The 23196-nt window shown below is 34.6% G+C and overlaps 1 protein-coding gene across 1 annotated transcript in view; it reads left to right on the top strand.

Annotated features, from left to right (window-relative positions):
* Positions 1 to 23196, top strand: part of TTN (titin) — a 311080-nt gene that overhangs the window by 137733 nt on the left and 150151 nt on the right. Inside the window, exons 130-166 of the mRNA XM_081956298.1 lie at positions 353 to 418; positions 925 to 1008; positions 1289 to 1354; positions 1632 to 1712; positions 2201 to 2275; positions 3500 to 3586; positions 3839 to 3913; positions 4807 to 4890; positions 5044 to 5367; positions 6555 to 6638; positions 7477 to 7554; positions 7794 to 7868; positions 8398 to 8454; positions 9678 to 9773; positions 10103 to 10177; positions 10602 to 10667; positions 11226 to 11291; positions 11453 to 11527; positions 11727 to 11801; positions 11961 to 12038; positions 12425 to 12499; positions 12873 to 12938; positions 13120 to 13197; positions 13374 to 13439; positions 13865 to 13972; positions 14360 to 14434; positions 14694 to 14768; positions 16463 to 16519; positions 17694 to 17768; positions 17948 to 18022; positions 18205 to 18270; positions 18520 to 18594; positions 18805 to 18861; positions 19631 to 19696; positions 19894 to 19959; positions 20555 to 20626; positions 21463 to 21819. Of these exons, the coding sequence (XP_081812424.1) occupies positions 353 to 418; positions 925 to 1008; positions 1289 to 1354; positions 1632 to 1712; positions 2201 to 2275; positions 3500 to 3586; positions 3839 to 3913; positions 4807 to 4890; positions 5044 to 5367; positions 6555 to 6638; positions 7477 to 7554; positions 7794 to 7868; positions 8398 to 8454; positions 9678 to 9773; positions 10103 to 10177; positions 10602 to 10667; positions 11226 to 11291; positions 11453 to 11527; positions 11727 to 11801; positions 11961 to 12038; positions 12425 to 12499; positions 12873 to 12938; positions 13120 to 13197; positions 13374 to 13439; positions 13865 to 13972; positions 14360 to 14434; positions 14694 to 14768; positions 16463 to 16519; positions 17694 to 17768; positions 17948 to 18022; positions 18205 to 18270; positions 18520 to 18594; positions 18805 to 18861; positions 19631 to 19696; positions 19894 to 19959; positions 20555 to 20626; positions 21463 to 21819 (3276 nt within the window). The remainder of the gene's footprint in view (positions 1 to 352; positions 419 to 924; positions 1009 to 1288; positions 1355 to 1631; positions 1713 to 2200; positions 2276 to 3499; positions 3587 to 3838; positions 3914 to 4806; positions 4891 to 5043; positions 5368 to 6554; positions 6639 to 7476; positions 7555 to 7793; positions 7869 to 8397; positions 8455 to 9677; positions 9774 to 10102; positions 10178 to 10601; positions 10668 to 11225; positions 11292 to 11452; positions 11528 to 11726; positions 11802 to 11960; positions 12039 to 12424; positions 12500 to 12872; positions 12939 to 13119; positions 13198 to 13373; positions 13440 to 13864; positions 13973 to 14359; positions 14435 to 14693; positions 14769 to 16462; positions 16520 to 17693; positions 17769 to 17947; positions 18023 to 18204; positions 18271 to 18519; positions 18595 to 18804; positions 18862 to 19630; positions 19697 to 19893; positions 19960 to 20554; positions 20627 to 21462; positions 21820 to 23196) is intronic.

Below are 23196 nucleotides of genomic sequence, written 5' to 3'. Positions count from 1 at the left end.
TTCTGGGACACCTTTCTGAATCTTAATCTTGGTTAGGCAATGACTCTAGGATATGGACACTTACAGTATTTAACATTTCAGGGTCTGAACTGACCCAATGTGTGAACACTTCCTCACACAGTATACATAAATGCATGTGACTTATAAATAATTGATTCTTAATTCTGCAAGATGTAAATATATGTGGCATTTATTTATTTGAGTACATTTGCAGGCATTAAAAAAACATTGCATACAGTCCAGTGAATGAAGCAAATTTGTAACGCTTACTTATTTTCCCTTTTGCTAATTGTAAATGTTCTTAGTCCAACTATTTAACTGTACATTCTAAGCAATACTTTTTCATTGACAGAAGAGGCTTACTATGCTGAGGAGGAAGCGCATATTACTGTTCCCGAAAAAGTGCCACCGGCTAAAGGTATCTTATTAACTTCTTAACATATAAAGGTAGCTTACAGCATTTCCTCCTACTTGTAGTCTAAGCAGAGTTTCACTTAACTGGCACATCAGGATAAAACAATCTTTTGCCCCCTTCCCCTGGTAGTATGTCAGTGCTGTTTGGAAGAGTTCCTGAACATGTTAAACAGAAGTGGAAATATGCAGAGGTGTTAGGAGTCTGTAGCAACAGTGGAACTGCTCCATTTGATAAGAAGCTGGTGTTGAAAGAAGGACCTACTTCTTATGAAGATGCTAGTAACTGGAACATGCCCAGTGTCTCATATTAATTTTATATAATACTTCACTTTTTTTTTTGCTGATGCCATGGAATAGTATGGCTTAGTACATTCATGAATCAATGAATTAATTTGAACCCTTCATTTACATCTTGTGTCAAAGATTTCCTCCCTTTCTTTCCATATAATTTAAAGAGGCAATTGGAAGTACTTAGAAAGTGTTGCTTATATTTAAATATTCTTTCTAAAGTGCCAGAGGTCCGGAAGAGACCGGAACCAGCAAAGAAAGAACCAGTTGCTCCTCCCAAGAAAGTGGAAGCCCCTCCAGCAAGAGGTATAAATATTTACTGTTTCTTTTTATTCAGCCAAATGAGATTATTATTCAGCAAACCTAACATGTACTGTATTGTGGGAAGAAAAGATGGGGAGAGAAAGAAAGATGTTTAAAGTTACACTAATTTCTTTTTCATGAATTATGAAAATTATGTGTTCCTAAGTAATCTAACCTCACATGTCTTCAATGAAATGTGTGTGTCCTTAGTTCTCAGAATATATTGAGCTTAAAAATGTATTGTGTTGAAATCACTCCAACATTGTAAAATGTTTTTTTTAAGTACCCAAGAAAGTCCCTCCTGAAGAGAAAGTTCCACCTAAAGTTAAAGAACCTCCACCACCCAAAGGTAAATAAACCAAAAGAGCAAGGAATTATCAGGGATGTGTTTTGTTTATCTCTTGAGGTATATTATTTTATGAGTAGGATCTTCATTGTCACCCTATTTTGGTCCTTCTTTACTCCTTTCCCTCTAATGTTGACAAACACTCAGCTTCACTGCTTGTCTAATTCCTTTCGAAAAAATTAAAAATTAATATTGATTGTTAAAGGCAACTACCTCACTTTAAAGTATTTATGTATACTTGAAATACATGCAATTGATCTACCTTCATTATTTCTTAAAGTGACAGAAATCCGCAAGAAAAAAGTGGTTACTGAAGAAAAAATATCTGTCTCTAAAAAGGAAGAAGCTCCACCAAAGAAAGGTACATCAAGTTCTAAATTCTATAATATGTACATCTTAATTTTGACTGGCGGTTAAAAGATGGCAATACAAGGTTGATAAATTGTTGAGGAGAAATTAATAAATAAAGCGCAAGGAACCGATGGGTTTCATTTTTCAAACAACCACTACTAGGACAAAAAACAACAAACTGCTTTCAAAATTTAGGGAGATTTCAAAAGCACTTTGTGATATAACATCACAAAGAATATCATCACGAGGACTTTTTATACAAAGAAAGTAGGGAAGCAAAATATCTTAGTAAGCTTGCCTAAGTGGGCAGTATTTGTCTTGTTACTTTAATTATGTTGAATAGACTTGGTTTCCTATTTGATGTTCAGCCTTGGTTATCTTCATATTTTTAATCATTTGTAATTATTAACAGTGTTATTAACTTTTGTAATTTTGACCGAATCTTATTACATATAAATAAATCAAATCAACTAAAAAAATATATGTTTTAAATGCCAGTTGTACCAAAGAAAGTTGTCCCAGAAGAGGAAGTCCGTGTTCCAAAACCTAAGAAAGAGATAGCACCACCTAAAGGTATAATACTAATCTGATTCTGTAGAAAGTTTTTTTATATATATATCAGCCAGGTATTTACAGCCATTGGGAGCTAGCTGCTTCCAAGAAAAATGCATTGCAACTTGCCTAACATTTGCAAAAATTGTTTGCTCTTAACCAACAAAGAACATTAGGTTAATTTGTATATAAATAAATTTCAGTTCTGAGTTTGTATTATATATCTGTTTTACTTTTTATGACTGTAGTTTTAATAAGTATACTAATCAAATTTGTTAATTTGTAAGGGGAAACTATACATTATAGATACCACATTTCAAAGCTGTTGATCCAAGAGTAAAGAGCCATTTATTTGTAGATTTATTATGTCATTCAAATGAAATAAAATAATTAAATTATAAGATTAGATATTTCCCAACAAAAGGCCCCATATTAAGGTTTTAGTATTATGTAAGTCATATGACTTGGCATAAGACAACTGATTAGCTAACGTTCTGGTTGATGGTACAAATTAACTTTAACAGTTATTATTAGATGTCAGCTAGTACTAATCAATAGAATGAATGGATTTGATAACTAAGGTGGGAACATTGTTTCCAGATATATTGGTTTCGACTTCCATAATTCCTAGCCAGTGCAACCAATAAAAGTAGAAATCAACACATCTGTAGGACACTAAATTGTAGAAGACTACTGAACTCTTTGTTGCATTTTGGATTTCCTTTTTGTTATTACAGAAATTATAACGTCTTTTAGCAATCTTCTTAAGTGTCATTAGCTTTCTTTGTGTCTTTTATGTTCTTGTCTTTGTTGAAAAGTGTTGTCTGGAACAACATCTTGCAATTATTTGCTAGAGATATAAGTTTTTGCAGGAGTTATTTGTTTTCATTTTGGTATGCTTTATTGTGATTAATAAATATTATTTCTACTACAAAATCAGTATTGTAAAAAAAACAGCTTCATTTTAAGATAATTTTAAAACCAAATCAATCTTCTGTGTTCTGTAAGTGATATAGTTGTAAAATGGAGTTTGTAGTATCTGTTCAATGTAAATCTGGTTAAATGCTATATTGTCGGGCTAATGACATTTTCAGGAGAATTGTCAATTGTCTTGTTTAGCAATTTGGTCATTGTCTGGCCGTTTTTGTCCATTATCCCATTCCTATCATTGCTAGCATCAACAATTTATAGAGAAGAGCATAAATTCATGGCATGGTTTTCTTATTACTTTCTTTCAACTGCCAGAAATGCCAGAAGTTCCAAAGCATCTTGTATCGGAAGAAAAAATATCTATGGTTATTCCCAAAAGAAAAGTAGCTCCACCAGAAAAAGGTATATGATCTTCATACAAAACAAAAATTCATATATAGAAGAAGACATTTCTTATGAATTCTCAAATTAAAAAAAAACAGCTTTCTTCTAAAATCCTATGAGGAGAAATGGGCAAGGCCTATTTTTCTTTCTTTTTGTTTAATTTCTAAAAGGAAGTCTCAAATAGTTCCAACCATCTCACTGGAATTCTTATTGTTTTAAATGATACTTTTCGTAGTATTCTAAAGTGAAATACTATGTCTTTAATAACAGCCATAGAAGAGCACTGGGGTTATGCAGAGGAAGTCTCTATTTCTCTTCATACAGAGGAGGAAGTTTCATATGCAGGTATGATATCGATGAGGAAAAGTATGGGGGCCAGAAACTTAGAAACTGAATGATAATTTGTCACTGCCATTTAATATATGTTAAGAAAATGAATATTTACCGTTTATTTATAAAAATATTATCTCTCTGAGAGTATGAAACCTCCCGGTGTGTTGCTATCTCCAATAGAAATCTTACAGATACATAATTGTGGTGTGAAATTTACCACATAACATTTTAATAAAAACTTAAAATTAAATACAGTAATAAAATGAAACGCCAAGGGTTCTGATTCTTAATAGTAATGAATAAATAATCTTGATTTTTTATCTTTGAATACAACAGAAGAGGTTAATCTAAGAAGATAAATTTTGCACAGCATTAAAAAAATGTTCGCTTTTTTTCTTTTCAATTTTTTTACTTGGATAACTGCTTGAGTTGCTCTATTTCCTATACTGAACGCTTCATCTAAGTAAAATGGCTTGGAATAAGAAAAATATTATGGAAGCAGCATTTAGGAAGCTTATAGAAAAAGCCAGGATAGATAGATAGATATCTTTGACTTATATTCATTGCTATTAATCAACAATACAGTGGCAAATCAGAAGTGGAAATATCTACAAGACTTTGGCTGTAACTGACAAAAATTCTTGATGATGAAATTTGAAAAATGCATACTTTTTTAAAAAGTGTATTAACATATCAAACATAAAAAAATTCACATCTCCTTTTAATCCAGGAGCAAGCACTGTACAAAAAATAATGTAAATAATATAATGCAACTACAGTAAAGTCAAATATCTTCTTTATCCAAATATGTGTATATTTTGTCTGGCAACAGAAATATATGTTGGTGTCTTGCTGTTCTTAAAGCTTTTTCAGCTCTTATATGTTAATGTACTATATCTTTAAAGTTCCTGAAGAGCCTGAGAGAGCTATCAGAAAAGAAAAAATGCCTATATCAGTTACTTCAAAAATGAAGAAACCTCCTGCTAAAGGTATATTTAAGATATAAATATGTGTCTTTGGTCTGTTGTGTATTGTTATATGTTGTTCTTGCACTTACGATTATTTGAGTATTCTTTTCATGAATGCTTACATCGTTGATTGTGTGTGTAACTAAAACTCTCAAAAAATTATATTTTTTAAAGTTCCTGAAGTTCGTAAGACTGTTATTAAAAAAGAAGTGGTCCATGAGAAAGTTCCTCAATATGAAGAAGAGGTTCCTGAGTATGAAGAAGAGGAAGAAGTTCCCCAATATGAAGAGGAAGAAATCCCACAATATGAAGAAGAGGAACAATATGAGGAGGAAGTGTCGCAATACAAGAAGGAAGTCTCGCGATACAAGGAGGAAGTCTCACGGTACGAAGAAGAAGTAACTCATGAGGAAGAAGAGGTAGTAGTGGTACCTCACTATGAAGAGGTTCCTGAGTATGAAGAAGAGGAAGAAATTCCTCTACCTCCTCCACATAAAGGTAAAAGCAATGGCAATGTATATTTTATGAATTTGCTCTTGTCTAAGATTTTTTATTTAGTTTTATTTATAGATTATTATTTCTATGACAAATTATTTATTGATTTGTCATTAATTCATCTTCCTAACTGAATTTTGAAATTCATGTACAGTATGGTTTTTAGATTACAAACTGCAAATAGAAAAGTTTGAACTAGGGAATATTCCAAACATATTTAACCTATTTTAACTTTAGGTGCTATATTATTTGTCCAAAATTATTCTGCTTATATCCAAACTTCTCCTAGTTGGAAACAGAGCCTACTAAACAAGCCTGCTCTGTCTAAAAGTCTTGAAATATACTAGTGCAATTTTATATTTATCTGGCCAAGAAACAGAGATGAGCACTGTGCCTGTTGGACAAGACTGACAGGAAAACCTTTACCTTTCATTCTTACAATAGTCCCAGTGAATTCAGTGACTCTCCCAAAATAGAGGGTGCTAGTCAGATCCTTAACATAAAGCCAGAAGACACTTTTGACCCTGTCCAAACATCATGCTTCATTTGAATGTAATTTTAAATGTATTTTGAAGTGATTTTTGTTTACTTGGAAGGCAGCATTCTACAAGGCCTGATCATCTTATTTATTTCAAAGAATATTTTGGGGCCCTGCATATACCCTAGAAAGTAGCAGAAAGGGCTTTGAATCCATCACTCTGATGGGGGTGGAGCAATTTAGAAGTAAACTGAGATGATTCCAAGGAGAATGATAGAAAGGGGGAATCTACTGGTGTGTATTCTGCTGATTAGAGTCATTCAGATGCCAGTTAGTGGAATTGTACGGAAACATTCAGTCCCCGGAAGCTCTTCAGAAGGGTGTGGGCTCTGCTGAACAATGTGCCATGAAGTGTAACAAGATGGTATATTCAAAGAAGAGATAATGAACTTCTCTGACCTAATCTATGTCTTCACTAGTGTTTGCACTATGTTATCAGGGTCATTACAGAAGGAAACCAAAAAAGTCAAGATAATGATCATTACAGCGTGATCAAATCCCAGCTCTTCCCCCCCCCACCTTTTAAACGCATAATACCTGTGACAGATAAAAAGGAGTGAAGCCATAGTTAACATCTTGACTTTTGTACCCCACTGTAGATGCCCATGTCTTCCTCTGAGCCTAACTTTCAAATATAATTCTATTTTTAAAGTGCCCGAAGTCCCTAAGAAACCTGTGCCTGAGAAAAAGAAACCTGTGCCTGTTCCCAAGAAAAAGGAAGCTCCTCCAGCCAAAGGTATATTGCATTTTCCTCATCTTTATTTTCCTTTTCATAAGTTTTTAAGAGCAGTAAAGACATTGGATAAGAGGATGGAGAATTATTGCAGATCTATTCTTTTTGTAGTAGCATCCAACGTAGTTGAGTCCTTTTTATTTATGTATTTATCTTCCACCTTTATTACTGGCAGTTCTTGACTTACGACCACAATTGAGCCCAAAATTTATGTGGTTAAGTGAGACAGTTGTGAATTGAGTTTTGCTCCATTTAACAACCTTTCTTGCCACAATTGTTAAATGAATCACTTTGATAAGTTGATAAGTTAGTAACCTGGTTGTTAAGTGAATCTGGCATCCCCATTGACTTTGCTTGTGAGAAGGTCACAAAAGGTGATCACATGACCTTGGGACACATCAATGGTCATAAGTATGAACCAGTTGCCAAGCATCTGAATTCTGATCACATGATCATGGGGATACTACAAAGGTCGTAACTGTGAAAATGGTTATATGTCATTTTTTTCAGTGCCGTTGTAACTTCACGGTCACTAAATGAACTGTTGTAAGTCAAGGAATACTTGTATTTTGATAAATAATTTGAGGTGGAAAACATACCTAATACTACTTTACTCCTATTTTCCCCAAAACAACAAACCTGTGAGGTGGGTTTGGCTGAGAGAGAGAGGGACTGGCACAAAGTCATCCAGCTGGTTTTCATGCTTAAGGAGGGACTGGAACTCCCAAGTCTGCTGGTCTCTAGACAGCACTTTACCCACTAGACCAAACTGGCCTTGTCTGTGTTGTTTAATATGCTATAACATATTGGTCCTCAATCATCTCAAACCTTATCTCTAAAGTGCCTGAAGTGCCAAAGAAACCTGTCCCTGAGGAAAAGGTCCCTGTGCCCAAAAGAAAAGAAGCTCCACCAGCTAAAGGTGCATCACTTTGGAATTTAACCTGTACAAATTCATGTAACAATCCTTGTGTCCGTGTCCGTGTCCGTGTGTGTGTGCGTGCGTGTGCTTTTAAACACAATGCGCCAAGAAAGCTTGTCCCTGGTCTTTTTAGGTGGTCTTTATGTCTGTATTTTGGTGTGTTTGGGGCTATTCTTCTCTGCTTTGTGCCAAAATGGAACCCCACACTTAAAAGTATTTCTGTATTGTTTCAATCAAAGTGCCCAAGAAACCGGTACCTGAAGAGAAAGTGCATGTTCCTGTCCATAAACGAGCAGAAGAACCTCCTGCTGAAGGTATATTGTGAGGCAAACATATATAGTAATTCACTTGGTCTATATTAAGCAAAAGGTGTTCAAGCTAAAAAAAAAAGCAGTTTACAACAACAGCTGATAATTTCTGTCAGCCCCCTTTTGTAAATCCCTGAACCTTTTGGGTTCAGCTGCTGCAGTTCTACCATTCCGGTTTTGATTCTTTCACTTTTCCACTTTGCTTTGCTTTTATTATATTCTGCTTTGAATAAAATCAATTTGCCAATTAATCTGTGCGGAAATAGGTGGAGAATTGCCTCTACCTAAAGCTACATGAAAGAGCACTCTTAAATTATACATGGATATGTATAATTTCCCCATCCCACCCCACCCCATGGAACTTGCAAATATGTGTCACATATGACTTTCAAAGTGAATTATGACACCCAGGAAGAACAAGTGGATTTGTAATTATGATTCTTTAACCTATAGTAGGGTTTGCCTTTTGCTCTTCTACCTCCTTCTTTTTCTTTCTGATATGTTTCAAACATCAAATTTCTTAATATCTTTAAAGTGCCTGAGATCTTTGAGGAAGAAGAAATTGAAGCTGAAGTGCCTCTGCCAGCTAAAGGTATACCAACCTGTTCTGTAAAGAAGGGCTTGTTAGTCTTGGATATTACTGTTGCATGTTCTTTACATGTGTCATTTTTATGGTCTTTGGGTTGATGACAATTCATTTACAAATTGTTTCTTAAAATTTAAAAACAAACACTTCTTGAAGAAGACATGCCAACAAAATGTATATCACCTTATCTTATCTTAAATGTCTTTCACCTTATCAAAAGCTTTTTGAATACCACCAGAATAAATACCAGTCTCTATTTCATTTTATTTTATTATTTTGCTACAAATATTCTCTTCTGTTGGAAAGACACCAGTATTTTTCATTGTACATTCCAAATAAATTATGTGACCTGATATTATGCATTTTTACTTAGTCATAAATCCCATTGAGTTCAATGGAATGGATTTCTAATCCATTAGTCTGCAGCAAAAGCAACAGATTTCAATTCATTCTTGGAAATTTATATTTAAAACACCAGCATGAAAATACTTTTTATAATACAGGACAACATGAGAGAGAGAAGCATTTAAAAAAAGAGTTTACTAGAAATTGTATGTTAAAATATGTATATATTTAGGATAGTGTTTCTTAAAGTGTAATCTTAGGACCCCTGGGGTTTCCCCAGTACCCTCTCATGGGTCACCAAATCAAAATATTTGCCAGCCTATGTTGAAAAGTACTATAATATTAAAACCCCATCAAACAATTGTGAGAGGTAGTAGCAGCAAATGTATCAGTTTTATTTTTAATACAGTAAATATTAATAAATATCTCATCGAAACAAAGCCTTTTTTCACATCCTCCGTATTTTTTAAAAATGAGAAGGGATCCTTAGAGGAAAAAAAGTTTAAAAACCATTAGCTTAAGAGAATAAACACACGCAAGCCCCAAATGATAGAGAGAATTGCAAATTGAAATGGGCCTATTTTGACAGATGCTTTTTTGATGCAGTACATACACGACATCTAGTTATGTTTTAAGGAACATTTTGGATTTATTTCCAAATAAATCCAAATTACGCTAGGCTTTTTCCCCCCCATTATTATTTAGCTTGAGAATCAGCTTTCCAAGCACCCTGAGTAGAATCTGGCAGAAAGCTGATGCTAATGGCTCTTCTTGCATGTTCTTGGCTTACACTGCGTTAAAACAGTGATTGTGCCTTACTGTGTTTTATTCACTGCATCTATTAATGAGACTTAAGTCTAAATCTGAACAAAAATGTTTTCAAGTGCCAGAAGTACCTAAGAAAGTTATACCAGCAAAGAAGATTCCTGAACCTGTTCCCAAAAAAGTGGAGCCACCACCACCACCATCTGTTGCAAAAGGTACTTTGACAGCATCATGATTTATTCTTCTGTTATGCTAGTGAAAGGGCTAAGCAGACTTCACTGCTTCTTTCCTACCAAGTGTACTAGAATTATATTAGATGTGCTTCTAAATTACATAGGAAATACTCTTATGTGCTTTCTATCTGCAAACGTTTTAACCTGATAGAGGTGCCCCTGAATTATTCAACTTCTAAGTCCTTTTTCTTAACCATTTCTGCAAATGTCTGGCTCAATCCAACCATACTTCACTCTCTTAGAAAATTCTTGTTGTCATTATCTTCCCATCGGGGCCTCAAATCAAACTCTCCCAACTATTTTTTTTTAAGTTCCTGAAGTTCCCAAATCTGTTCCAGAAGAGAAAGTGCCTGCTCCCAAAAAGGTGTCACCTCCACCAGCCAAAGGTACATCTAATATTTGAACCTGTGTGAAAATAAATTATCATGGGCTGTACTTGTTGTTCATGTTCCTCAATTAAGTTTAAAAAAAACACCCAATGTTTCCAAGTTTTAGGTTTTCTTGTACATCTGTACATGATTCGTTGCAGAGTAATTCTTAAAACAAGAAGACCATCTCTTTTTAAAGTGCCTGAAGAGGAAGTGCCTGTTCCCAAGAAAATGTCATCTCCAGCAGTTAAAGATATAGCTAGCATTTAAAATAATTATATCAAAACTTTAACACTAATATTACTTGGCATTCTTATTCTTACGTATTAGACACCAATATTGCCACGGTAGTTTAAAGATTTCTGACATCTTATACGTTTGTCCATGATGAGCTGAGCTCAACATCTTTAAGTAAAAATAATCTGTCTTTCGATTCTTAAAGTTGCCAAACCTGTCCCAGAAGAGGAAGTGCCCATTCCCAAAAAAGTGCCAGCTCCACCAGCCAAAGGTATATCTAATATTTATAAACAGTAAGAAAGAACACCAAGATTGATATTCATCTATATTCTTAAGTACAGGTAGTCCTCGATTTACAATAGTTCATTTAGTGACTGTTCAAAGTTACAACGGCACTGAAAAAAGTGACTTATGGTCATTTTTCACACTTACAATGTTGCAGCATCCCCATGGTCAGGTGATCAAAATTCAGATGCTTGGCAACTGGTTCATATTTATGACCATTCCTGTGTCCCAAGGTCACGAGATCTTCTTTTGTGACCTTCTGACGAGTAAACTCAATGTGGAATCCAGATTCATTCAAAGACGATGTTGCTAATTTAACAACTGCAGGGATTCACTTAACAAATGTGGCCAGAAAAGTCGTAAAATGGGGCAAAACATACTTCACAAATGTTTCACTTAGCAACATAAATTTTGGGTTCAATCGTGGTCGTAATTCAAGGACTACCTGCATACTGAAGTTCAAGTTTTTGTGATATCTTATGTTTATCTATGGTGAGTTGAACTCAAATCTTAAAAGAAAATCAATCTCTTTCAATTTCTGAAGTTCCCAAACCTGTCCCAGAAGAGAAAGTCCCTGTTCCCAAAAAAGTGCCAGCTCCACCAACTAAAGGTATGCCCAGTTAAAACAGTAATATGAAAAAAGACATTAACATTAATGTTACTTGTCATCTGTGTTATTAGACATTGGTACTTCAAAGTCTGTGATTTCTTCTATGTTTGTACCTGTTGAGACCAATATCTTTATAAAAATCTTCCATATTATCTTAAAAGTGCCTGAAGTTCCTAAACCTGTCCTGGAAGAGGAAGTACCTATTCCCAAAAAGGTGCCATCTCCACCAGCCAAAGGTACATATTATACTTCAAATAGCAATACGAAAAAACATTTACATCACTATTACTTGTTATCCTTATCCTTAAATGTTAGACACCAATATTGCTAAAGTAATTCAACGTTTTGCGATATTTTATATCTTTCTGGATTGAGCTGAATAGCTTAAAGAAAAACCATCTATCTTTCAATTAAAAAAAATATATCTTTTCAAAGTGCCTGAAGTTCCCAAACCAGTCCCAGAAGAAAAAGTGCCTGTTCCCAAAAAAGTGCCACCTCCAAAAGCTAAAGGTATGTCTTGAGTAATATGAAGAAACATTAGCATTAATATTATTTGTCATCCATGTTATTAGACATGAATTTTGGTAGTTCAAAGTTTTGTGATGTCTTATGTGTTTGTCCATGCTGAAAATCTTTTTAAAAAAACATCCTCCATACTATCTTTAAAAGTGCCTGAAGTTCCCACACCTGTCCCAGAAGAGGAAGTGCCTATTCCCAAAAAGGTTCCAGCACCACCACCAGCCAAAGGTACCTGTGAAATTTGTGACAGTACTAAAAAGTTATAAATGTTGTCATTGCTTGTCACTGACATAGACGAGTGTCGGTATTTAAATTTTGTCATATCTTGTTTGTTTGTCCATGTTGAGACCAAAATCTTTAAGAATTCTTATTATCTTTAACATCCCAAATGAATTCCAGAAACCAATCTGATTCTACCTGTAAAGGCAACAACTCGTCGTGTCGTGTACATCTTGTCTTTAAAACCTCTTAAAACAAATAAATGTTGATGATATTTGTCATTAATCATTGTCAGTCAAGTACATTATATCCATATTTGTAGTTTAAACTTCTATTAAGTTTGTTCATATTGACTTGAATACATAATACTTAAAAAAAACATGCTATTTTCAAAGTGCCTAAAGTTCCCAAACCAGTCCCAGAAGAGGAAGTCCCAGTTCCCAAAAAAGTGCCAGCTCCACCAGCCAAAGGTATATCTAATATTTATAACACCATGAAAAACACTGATGTTCACTCATATTCTTAAATATTAGGGTTGGAATGTATTTTGTTGGAATACATATTTTATACGACAACTATAGTAGTATTCAGCTAGCAGATGGCAGTGTTTACAAGTTTGGATCTATAGTATATACTTTATGTCCTTTTGTTCTAAGAAAACTTTCCTGTTTCCTGTTATAGTTAAGCAGTAAAGCACATGGTGATTGTACACTGTTTGATCTGTAGTGCTATATATAAAGAGAATTTCTAACAATTAGACAACAATAACTAATAGTTCAATGTTTCTTCTGGTGACTTGAGACCAAAGACATTTTTAAAAGTTAAAAATTCCTTTTTTTAAAGTGCCCAAACCTGTCCCAGAAGAGAAAGTGCCTGTTCCCAAAAAGATGCCAGCTCCTCCTGCTAAAGGTACAAGTGAAATTTGTAACATTGTGAAAACAAAATTCACAATATATTTCACAATAATTCTTCTGTTAAGGGTTAATGCCCTAATTAATGTTTCACATTCTTGGGTTGTCTTGGGCTGACATTTGTCAATAGTGAATTGATAACAAAATCTTAAAATAAGAAAATCCTATATTTTTTAAAGTGCCTGAAGTTCCTATAGCAGTTGTAGAAGAAGAAGAAGTGCCCATTCCTAAAAAAGTACCAGCTCCACCAGCCAAAGGTACATCTAACTTTTGAAAAAATAATATGGAAAGAACTTTAATAGTGACATGACGTCTCATCTTTATTCTTGAGCATAAGATATAAATACTGGTAGTTCAAAGTTTTGTGATGTTTGTCCCTGGTGAGTTGAGCTCAAAATCTTACAGACAAAAATTTGTCTTTCAATCCCTGAAGTTCCCAAACGTGTTCCAGAAGAGAAAGTGCCTGTTGCTAAAAAGGTGCCAGTTCCGCCAGCTAAAGGTACATGTGAAATGTATAAGTCTATGAAAAACATAAATATTGAATATTGACAGTATCTGCGGCATTGTTAAATATTAAGCACTAATATCAGCACGCGGTGTTTTGTGATGCTTTGTATGTTATACAAATTCTTATTAAAATCTTTTTTTTAAAAATGCTTTATTTAAATTGTCTGCAATTGTCATCATGTTATGAGCGAGAATGTTTCTTTCCTCTTAGAGTTTTAGGTGCTCTTGCCAAACATTCATTTAATACTTAAAATATCTTGAAAACAAATAAATGTGGGCAGTACGTGTCATTAATATTTTAAGTTTCAAACACCTACACCAGTGCTGCAAGCTTTTAGGTCTTCCATATTTGTTTGTGTTGATCTGAAATAAATAAAAATATATTCATTCTAAAAAAAATTCATACTGTTTTTCAAGTCCCTGAAGTTCCCAAAGTAGTGGAGGAAGAGGTAGTGGAGGAAGAGGTAGTGGAGGAAGAGGAAATATTTGAAGTTTCCAAAAAAGTCCCAGCTCCACCAGCCAAAGGTACATCTAATATTTATAACAAAGGACTAATTTTGGCATCCCTTATCATTCAAATGCCTAACAATGAGTCACCAATATCAGTAGTTCAAAGTTCGTGAAGTCTTACGTGTTTGTTGTCCCTACTGAGCTGAGCTCAAAATCTTACAGAAAATAAATCTATCTTTCAAATCCCTTCAGTTTCCAGACCTATTCCTGAAAAACTGCCAGCTCTATCTGTTGAGTGTTGCATAGAATATTTATAGCAGTTGGGGGAAATGTTGATGTCAGCTGTCATACATCTTCATAAATATTAAATACCAATTTTTGTTAAAAATATCTAGCAGCTTATATGCTAGTCCATGCTGATTTGAGATCAAACCTTTAAAAAGGAACCATCTCTTTTTAAAGTGCCTGAAGTTCCCAAGCCTGTCCCAGAAGAAAAAGTAACAGTTCCCAAAAAAGTACCAGCCCCACCAGCCAAAGGTATATGTGAAACCTGAACCAGTATGAAAGAAAATACTATGTTGATGTTGCTAGTCATGTATCTTCTTCAGTTGAATGTTAAACAACAAAATTAATAGCTTATAGTTTTACTGTGTCTTGTATTGTCTATCCATGTTGACTTGAGACCGACATCTTTTTTTTAAAAAAATCTTTTGGTGTGTTTGGGGCTATTCTTCTTTGCTTTGTGCCAAAATGGAACCCCACACTTAAAAGTATTTCTGTATTGTTTCAATCAAAGTGCCCAAGAAACCGGTACCTGAAGAGAAAGTGCATGTTCCTGTCCATAAACGAGCAGAAGAACCTCCTGCTGAAGGTATATTGTGAGGCAAACATATATAGTAATTCACTTGGTCTATATTAAGCAAAAGGTGTTCAAGCTAAAAAAAAAAGCAGTTTACAACAACAGCTGATAATTTCTGTCAGCCCCCTTTTGTAAATCCCTGAACCTTCTGGGTTCAGCTCCTGCAGTTCTACCATTCCGGTTTTGATTCTTTCACTTTTCCACTTTGCTTTGCTTTTATTATATTCTGCTTTGAATAAAATCGATTTGCCAATTAATCTGTGCGGAAATAGGTGGAGAATTGCCTCTACCTAAAGCTCCCTGAAAGAGCACTCTTAAATTATACATGGATATTCAACTGTTTCCCCACCCCACCCCATGGAACTTGCAAATATGTGTCACATATGACTTTCAAAGTGAATTATGACACCCAGGAAGAACAAGTGGATTTGTAATTAGGATTCTTTTTTTTTTATTAAAAAAGTTTTATACAAACAAATTTTCCCCCTTTTAACCCTTCCACCATACAATGTAAATCTCATACAAATGCTATGCCCCTCCCCTCCCCCCAACCCCCCCAAAAATTTTCTCATTCAAATATTATACTAAATACTTTACCCCCTCCCCTCCCCCATCTTAAAATAGATTACTCATTCACATATTATACCCCCTCACCTCCCAACAAACATAATATAAGTTTCTCTTAAAGTAACAATAGCCCATTAATCCCATCTTCTTAGTTAATTGAACATATATAAATCATAATATAAATTTCTCTTAAAATAACAATATTTCATTAATCCCATCTTCTAGTTTAATTATGCATATATATTACCCCACCCTCCACCCTAACCCACCCCCACCTCCCACTCAACCCCCCCCCTGACTTCCGCTATACACCACTCTAACAATTCCAAGCAGCCCATGTATTATTTACTCGAATCATCTATCAGTCTAAACATTCTTACCTAAAGGCTACATAATACCTCCTAGTCTGGTATTTATTCTGTATGTAATCAATCCATTTTACCCATTCCTGTGTATAATCCTCCTGCTTCTGAGCTTTTAAGAAAGCTGAAATTTTTGCCATTTCGGCGAACCCCGCCACCTTCTGAATCCATTGATCAATTGTCGGTAAAAAATCTTTTTTCCAATGTTGCGCAATCAACAACCTAGCTGCTGTGACCATATGCAAGACCAATTTTGTTTCCCCTTTAGTAAAATCCTTAGCTATACCCAATAAAAACATTTGCGGAGTGAATTGTATTCTTTTCTTAAATACATTTTGCATAACCCACCATATTTTTATCCAAAAAGCTTTAACCTTGTTGCAAGTCCACCATACATGAAAAAAGGTAGCATCTAGGCACCCGCATCTCCAACATTTTGGTTGAACATTTGGGTACATGCATGATAATTTTTTAGGATCTAAATACCATCTGTAAAACATTTTATAAAAGTTCTCCCTTAAATTCTGTGACTGTGTAAATTTAACATTCTGAACCCATATTTTTTCCCACGTTTCCAACATGACCACTTCACCAAAATTCTGAGCCCATTTAATCATACAATCCTTAACCAATTCGCTTTCTGGGTCTCTTTCTAACAGTACATTATATTGTAATTAGGATTCTTTAACCTATAGTAGGGTTTGCCTTTTGCTCTTCTACCTCCTTCTTTTTCTTTCTGATATGTTTCAAACATCAAATTTCTTAATATCTTTAAAGTACCTGAGATCTTTGAGGAAGAAGAAATTGAAGCTGAAGTGCCTCTGCCAGCTAAAGGTATACCAACTTGTTCTGTAAAGAAGGGCTTGTTAATCTTGGATATTACTGTTGCATGTTCTTTACATGTGTCATTTTTATGGTCTTTGTGTTGATGACAATTCATTTACAAATTGTTTCTTAAAATTTAAAAACAAACACTTCTTGAAGAAGACATGCCAACAAAATGTACATCAATGTCTTTCACCTTATCAAAAGCTTTTTGAATGCCACCAGAATAAATACCAGTCTCTATTTCATTTTATTTTATTTTATTATTTTGCTACAAATATTCTCCTCTGTTTGAAAGACACCAGTATTTTTCATTGTACATTCCAAATAAATTATATGACCTGATATTATGCATTTTTACTTAGTCATAAATCCCATTGAGTTCAATGGAATGGATTTCTAATCCATTAGTCTGCAGCAAAAGCTGCAGATTTCAATTCATTCTTGGAAATTTCCTATCTTAAAAGTGCCCAAGGTTTCCAGATATATCCAGGAAGATAAAAAGTGCCCATTCTCAAAGAAATGCCCATTGCATGCTTCAAATATTTATGACAGTATGCCCAAAAAAATTGAATTACGTGTCATCCATATCCTTAAACATTGGACAAAAATCTTACTAGTTCAAAGTTTTGTGCTAACTTTTATGTTTGTCTATAGTGAGCTGAGCTCTTTATCTTAAAGAAAAAATACCTACCTTTCAAGTCCCTAAAATTCCCAATCTTGTTCCAGAAGGAAAAGTGCCAGAAGTTCCTCAAATGTTCCCGATCCACCAGTTAAAGTTTGTTCCCACCTAATTTTCGAAACTGGGGGTAGGGCAGATGACATTACCTGAATTTGAGGAGGCTGAAGTAGAAACAGGAGGAATTTAGACAGAAACCATCCACAACCAATGGAGACGTTCAACCTTAGGTCTGAGTTGCGAAAAGCCTAGAAAGAAGAGTCAGACTCCACTTCAATAAACTCTTTAATAAAAAAGAATGGGTGGTTACTGTTGTGGTATCCAGAATTCTTTAACTCTTGCCTTAAAGGCTTTCATAATGTCTACATGATTCTTGCTTCCTTGATCATGCAATGCAATATTGGCTTGATAGTTCTTCAGCATTTTGTAATGTCTTCTACTGTATGTTTCACTTTGGTGATGAGAACAAAATCTTTATTAAAAATCATTAATTTTTTTTCCAAGTCCCTGAAGTTCCAAAACCTATTCCAGAAGAGAAAGTGCCAGTTCCCAAAAAGGTGCCACCTCCACCAGCCAAAGGTACAGATGAAATTTGTAACCCTGTGAAAAAAAATGTTGACAATATATATCACTTACATTCTTCAGTTAAGGGTTAAACACAAAGAACAGAAAGTTCAACATTTTGCATTGTTTTCTACATTTGTCCATGATGAGCTAAGAACAAAACCTTGAAATAAGAAAACCATCTCTTTTTAAAGTTCCTGAAGTTCCCAAAGCTGTCCCAGAAGAGAAAGTGCCTGTTCCCAAAAAAGTGCCACCTCCACCAGCCAAAGGTACAGCTATTATTTATAACAGTAAAAGGAAAACATTAAGATTAAAATGTCATGTCATCTATAATGTTTAGCATTAAGCACCAACATTGGTAGTCCAAAACATATAATGTCTTATATGTTTATCAATGGTGGGGTGAGCTCAACCTCCTAAAAAAAATGTATCTGTCTTTCAATCCCTGAAGTTCCCAAACCTGTCCCGGAAGAGGAAGTGCCAGTTCCTAAAAAAGTGCTACCTCCAGCAGCCAAAGGTACATCTAATATGTGTAATGGTAGTATGAAAAAAAATGTTGACATTACTTGTCATCCTTATTCTTAAGTGGTAGACACCAATATTGTCTATTCTTAAGTAGACACCAATACAGTAGTTCATAGTTTTTATGTATCTTGTATGTTTGTCCAAAATCTATTAAACCAAAATCTTGTGATGTTTTATGTGTTTGTCAATGTTGTCTTGAGACCAAAATCTTTTTTTAAAGTCCTCTATACTATCTTTAAAGTGCCTGAAGTTCCCAAACCTGTCCCAGAAGAGAAAGTGGCTGTTCCCAAGAAAGTACCACCTCCAGCAGCCAAAGGTATATCTACCATTTTAAATAGTAATACCAAAATCATTAACACTGACATTACTTGTCATCCTTATTCTTAAGTGGTAGACACCAATATTGTCTATTCTTAAGTAAACACCAATACACTAGTTCATAGTTTTTGGGTATCTTATATGTTTGTCCACGTTGAATTGAGCTCAGAATCTTGAAGAAAAATTATCTGTCTTTCAATTCTTAAAGTTCCCAAACCTGTCCCAGAAGAGGAAGTGACTGTTCCCAAAAAGGTGCCAGCTAAAGGTACATCTAACATTTAAAATACTAAGAAAGAACGTCAAGATTGGTATTGCTTGTGATCTATATTCTTAAGTGTTAAATATTGCTACGGTAGTTCAAGGTTTTCTAGTATTTTATGTTTGTCCATGGTAAGATGAGCTCAAAATCTCTAAGTAAAAAAACATCGTTCCATTTCTGAACTTATATGTTTGTTCATGGTGAGCTGAGCTCAAAATCTTTTTTTAAAAAAAACTTACCTTTCAATTCCTGAACTTCCGTAACCTGTCCCAAAAGAGGAAGTGCCCTTTCCAAAAAATAGTACCACTTCCATTAGCCAAAGGCATATTCACCATTTTTAAAAGTAGTATAAAAACATTACTTCTCTTCCTTCTTCTTAAGCATTAGGCACCAATATTGGTCATTGAAAGTGTTGTGATGTCTTATGTGTTTGTCCATGTTGACCCAACACACACACACACACACACACACACACACACACACACACACACAAATATCATTTGTGCTATCTTATAAGTACTTGAAATTCCTAAATCTGTCCTGGAATAGAAAGTGCCTTTTCCAAAAGAGGTGTCAGTTCACCAGCCAAAAGTATATCTAATTTTTGCTATAGTAATATGAAAAAGATTAATGTTCACAATACTTGGAATTCTTATTCTTAAAAGGATTAGAGACCAATATTAGTAGGTCTTGTGATGTCTTATATGTTTATATGTCCCTGAGGAGTTAAGCTCAATATCTTTAAGAAAAAATATCTATCTTTCAATTCTCAAAGTTCCCAAACCTGTCCCAGAAGAGAAAGTGGCTGTTCCCAAGAAAGTGCCACCTCCAGCAGCCAAAGGTATATCTACCATTTAAAATAGTAATACCAAAATCATTAACACTGATATTACTTGTCAGTAGTAGTCACCAATATTGTCTATTCTTAAGTAGACACCAATACACTAGTTCATAGCTTTTGGATATCTTATATGTTTGTCCACGTTGAGTTGAGCTCAAAATCTTGAAGAAAAATTATCTGTCTTTCAATTCTTAAAGTTCCCAAACCTGTCCCAGAAGAGGAAGTGACTGTTCCCAAAAAAGTGCCACCTCCACCAGCCAAAGGTACATCTAGTATTTTGAAACTCTGCAGAAAAAAATATATTGATTCAAATGCAATGGGACAGGATTGTGTTGTATAACAGCATGCATGATCGGGACGATGTGAAGCTATTTTTCCCTTCCCAAAATTGCAGAATCAGAGGTTACCCAATGAAATTCAATCCTGGTAGAATCCGAACAAACAAAAGAAAATGTATTTTTATACATGTAATTCAACGTTGGAATTTGGAATCATGAAATGTAATGCTGGCTACCCATTTGGCTGGCTTTAAATAAGGGTTGGATCAAGTCTCAGAAGTCAAGGGGGATCAGTGGCTATTAGCTCTGATGGGACTATGGCTGCCTCCAAAGGCCATGTTTAGGAGACCTATGGACTTCCTTATGCAGTTGGGTAGCCACTATAAGAACCCATGCTGAACTAGATGGGCTAAGGGTCTGATTCATAGGGAACTGCTTATGTTTTTATGCTCTTATATTCTTATTGATGTTACCTGTTACTTATATTCTTAAATATTAAGCACCAGTATCAGCCATTCAGAATTTTTTGATGTCTTATATTTTGATCATCAAAAAAAACCCCTCTGTACTATCTTTAAAGTGCCTGGAGTCCGTAAACCTGAAGAGAAAATGCCTGAAGCTCCCCCAAAAGTGCCAGTTCCTCCAGCCAAAGGTACGCCTATCTATATAAATATTGGAATCATTCACCTTGTCAATGAGCTATCATTTTTGTTGCTCCAGAAAAAAACTTTAAAAATCCCACCAAAGGGTGTTAAAAATATATCCAATATCGGTCCTTATTGTCAGTTAAAATACTTGATGTCCAAGTAAGTCTTCATTGAAAAGAACGTACCTCCTCAAAAAAATTAAATCCACCTATGAAAGGCACAATCCTTACCTGGTTAAAATTTTATTCTACAGTATTAAACTTGATATACAGTATATACATCATTGTCAAATATACAGTATGTCAATAATGTGTATGTTAAATGTTTGCAAACAAAAACCCCATGAACGCATGTTGTATGTCTCACGTTGCTTTCTTATTCTTTCATTGTAAATCAATGACTATGTAGCCAGTTTTAGTCTTCTAGTCAACTATAGAATTTACTAGGTGACTTTGGGATTGTCACTATCTTGTGTGGCTCTTGTTGAAAGAATAAAACGAGGAGAGACCTAATCTGAACTCTCAAAGCAAAGTAGAATGTAAAGTTAAATAAAAGTAAAAAAGAGAGAAAGATATCCATATCAAAATTTATTTGCTGATACATTAAAAGGCATTTGGTATCTAATAAAACATAAGCATTTCCTCACAAAGATTTGGCAAAAAAAGTTCATCTTTCATAATGCCTTCTACTTTATTTCTGCTGACTAACAATATTATATGCCAGTTAGGATACATGTTTATTTTAGAATAAGGTATTATAATTATTTGATATCTGTGGGTACTTTGTTTTGAATGGTTTTTATGCAGTCTTTGAAATAATGGCAAGTTAATTGTCTTTAAAGTGCCTGTGATAAGAAAGAAGATTGTTCATAAGGAAAAGGTCATTGCTCCTGCCTCTACTACTGAAGAATATGTTTATGAAGAATATGAGAAGTATGAAACATACGAGGAGGCTGAGGAATACTTGCCAGCAGAAGAAGCTGAAGAAGAATATGCAGAAGTGCGAGAAGAACCTGAAGTTGACTATTATGAGGAAGTTTCAGAAGAACCTGAAGCTGAGTATTATGAGGAAGCTCCAGAAGAACCTGTAACTGAAAAGGAAACAGTAGAATCAGAGGAATATGAGTATTATGAAGAAGTTCAAGAAGTTAAGGAGACAGAAGAATATGAGGAAGTGTATGAGGTTCCACCAGCCATAGGTACATCAATTCTTTTATTTGTTGTTCCTTGACTGGACTGTCTTTAAATATCTTCATTCTACCAACTCCTGTTTATTGATTGTATATAGAAGTTTCCATGTGAGAATGTAGATCAAACCAACTCTCCTGTTGTTACTGGGGATTTTCAAGATAAAATATGGTTATATAGTTATTTATGTATCACATTTAGAAAGCGTGTATCTCTCTCATAGAGGGACTCTGGACTGTGTACAAATAAATTCTATTATGCAGAGAGCTTTCATAAGCATAAAGGAGAATGGAGTAGGGAGATGTTAATAAATAAACATCCCCTTGCAGTTCACTCACCCCAAGTCAACTGCAATATGCTCACTTTAGGAGAAGTTACATTTAGGATCAATTTCATAACCTAAATCCTTCCTTTAACAAAATGATAGTTACATGACTTTTTTGTCCCACCCCTCCCTCCTCCCCCATTTTGAGTTGGTCTCAGCTCCTGGTGACTAAATTCACTAGTCTGTGGATTTCCTGGCAACATGTTTTTGGATGTTTTTTGCCCTTGCCTTCTTCCCTGAATTAAGGAGGAGAATGTGACCTAAAGTTGGCTTTGAAGCCTAAGGCAAGCTAAAAACCTAGTATTCCTTGCTTCTGGTCCAATGCCTTATATTTTAGCTCCATGCCTACTGAAAATGGTCATTTGACTTCTTTGTAAATAATTAGCACTCCTGCCTAAAATGTTTCTCAAGTACCAAAGATGCCTAACGCAAGCATTCCAGAAGTATAAGTTCAAATGATTGTACCTAGGAGAGAAAGATAGATAAATTAGGTTCATAGTTTGTTCTGGAACCCTGAGTCCTCATGTTTCTTTATTAAAGGTAAATAAGATATTAAAGGGTCATATTCTTTATATTTCCTTTTTCATTAGCATTCTTGATAAAAAGCTAGGCCAATTAGTTTAATTGTTTAATGCTGAGGAATATATGTATTAAATTAACTAGGTTTTCCTACCACTATCACCATTTATTCATGGGCTTTGAGATTCATAGTGTAGCCTTTGTTGTCATTGTACATCATGTATACAACAAAATTGGTTGATGGGTTTTGAGAATTCATGCTAAATATCTGAAGAAGGGAAAAATCATAGAAGGGGGGAAAAATCCAGAATATAAATTTAAACCCCAAAATTTTGGCTCAAGACCAGAAGGCTACATGTGCTACAGCAGTGCAACTTAAAAATGTGTGGCCTTCAACTCCATCCATATTAAAGTTCCTGGGTTTGAGAAACACTGTGCCAGAGAGGTATTCAATTGTCTGCAGCACCCATTCCTCCCTTCCTGTCCAAACCTCAACTGTTTTAAGAATTTTTTTAATTTTGTGATTGGAATGATTGACTACAAT

The sequence above is a fragment of the Natrix helvetica genome, assembly GCF_964273705.1.
Source record: "Natrix helvetica genome assembly, chromosome: 1".
NCBI lineage: Eukaryota > Metazoa > Chordata > Lepidosauria > Squamata > Natricidae > Natrix > Natrix helvetica.
Note: the sequence above shows the minus strand (reverse complement) of the source record. Positions and strands in the feature narration are given on the sequence as shown.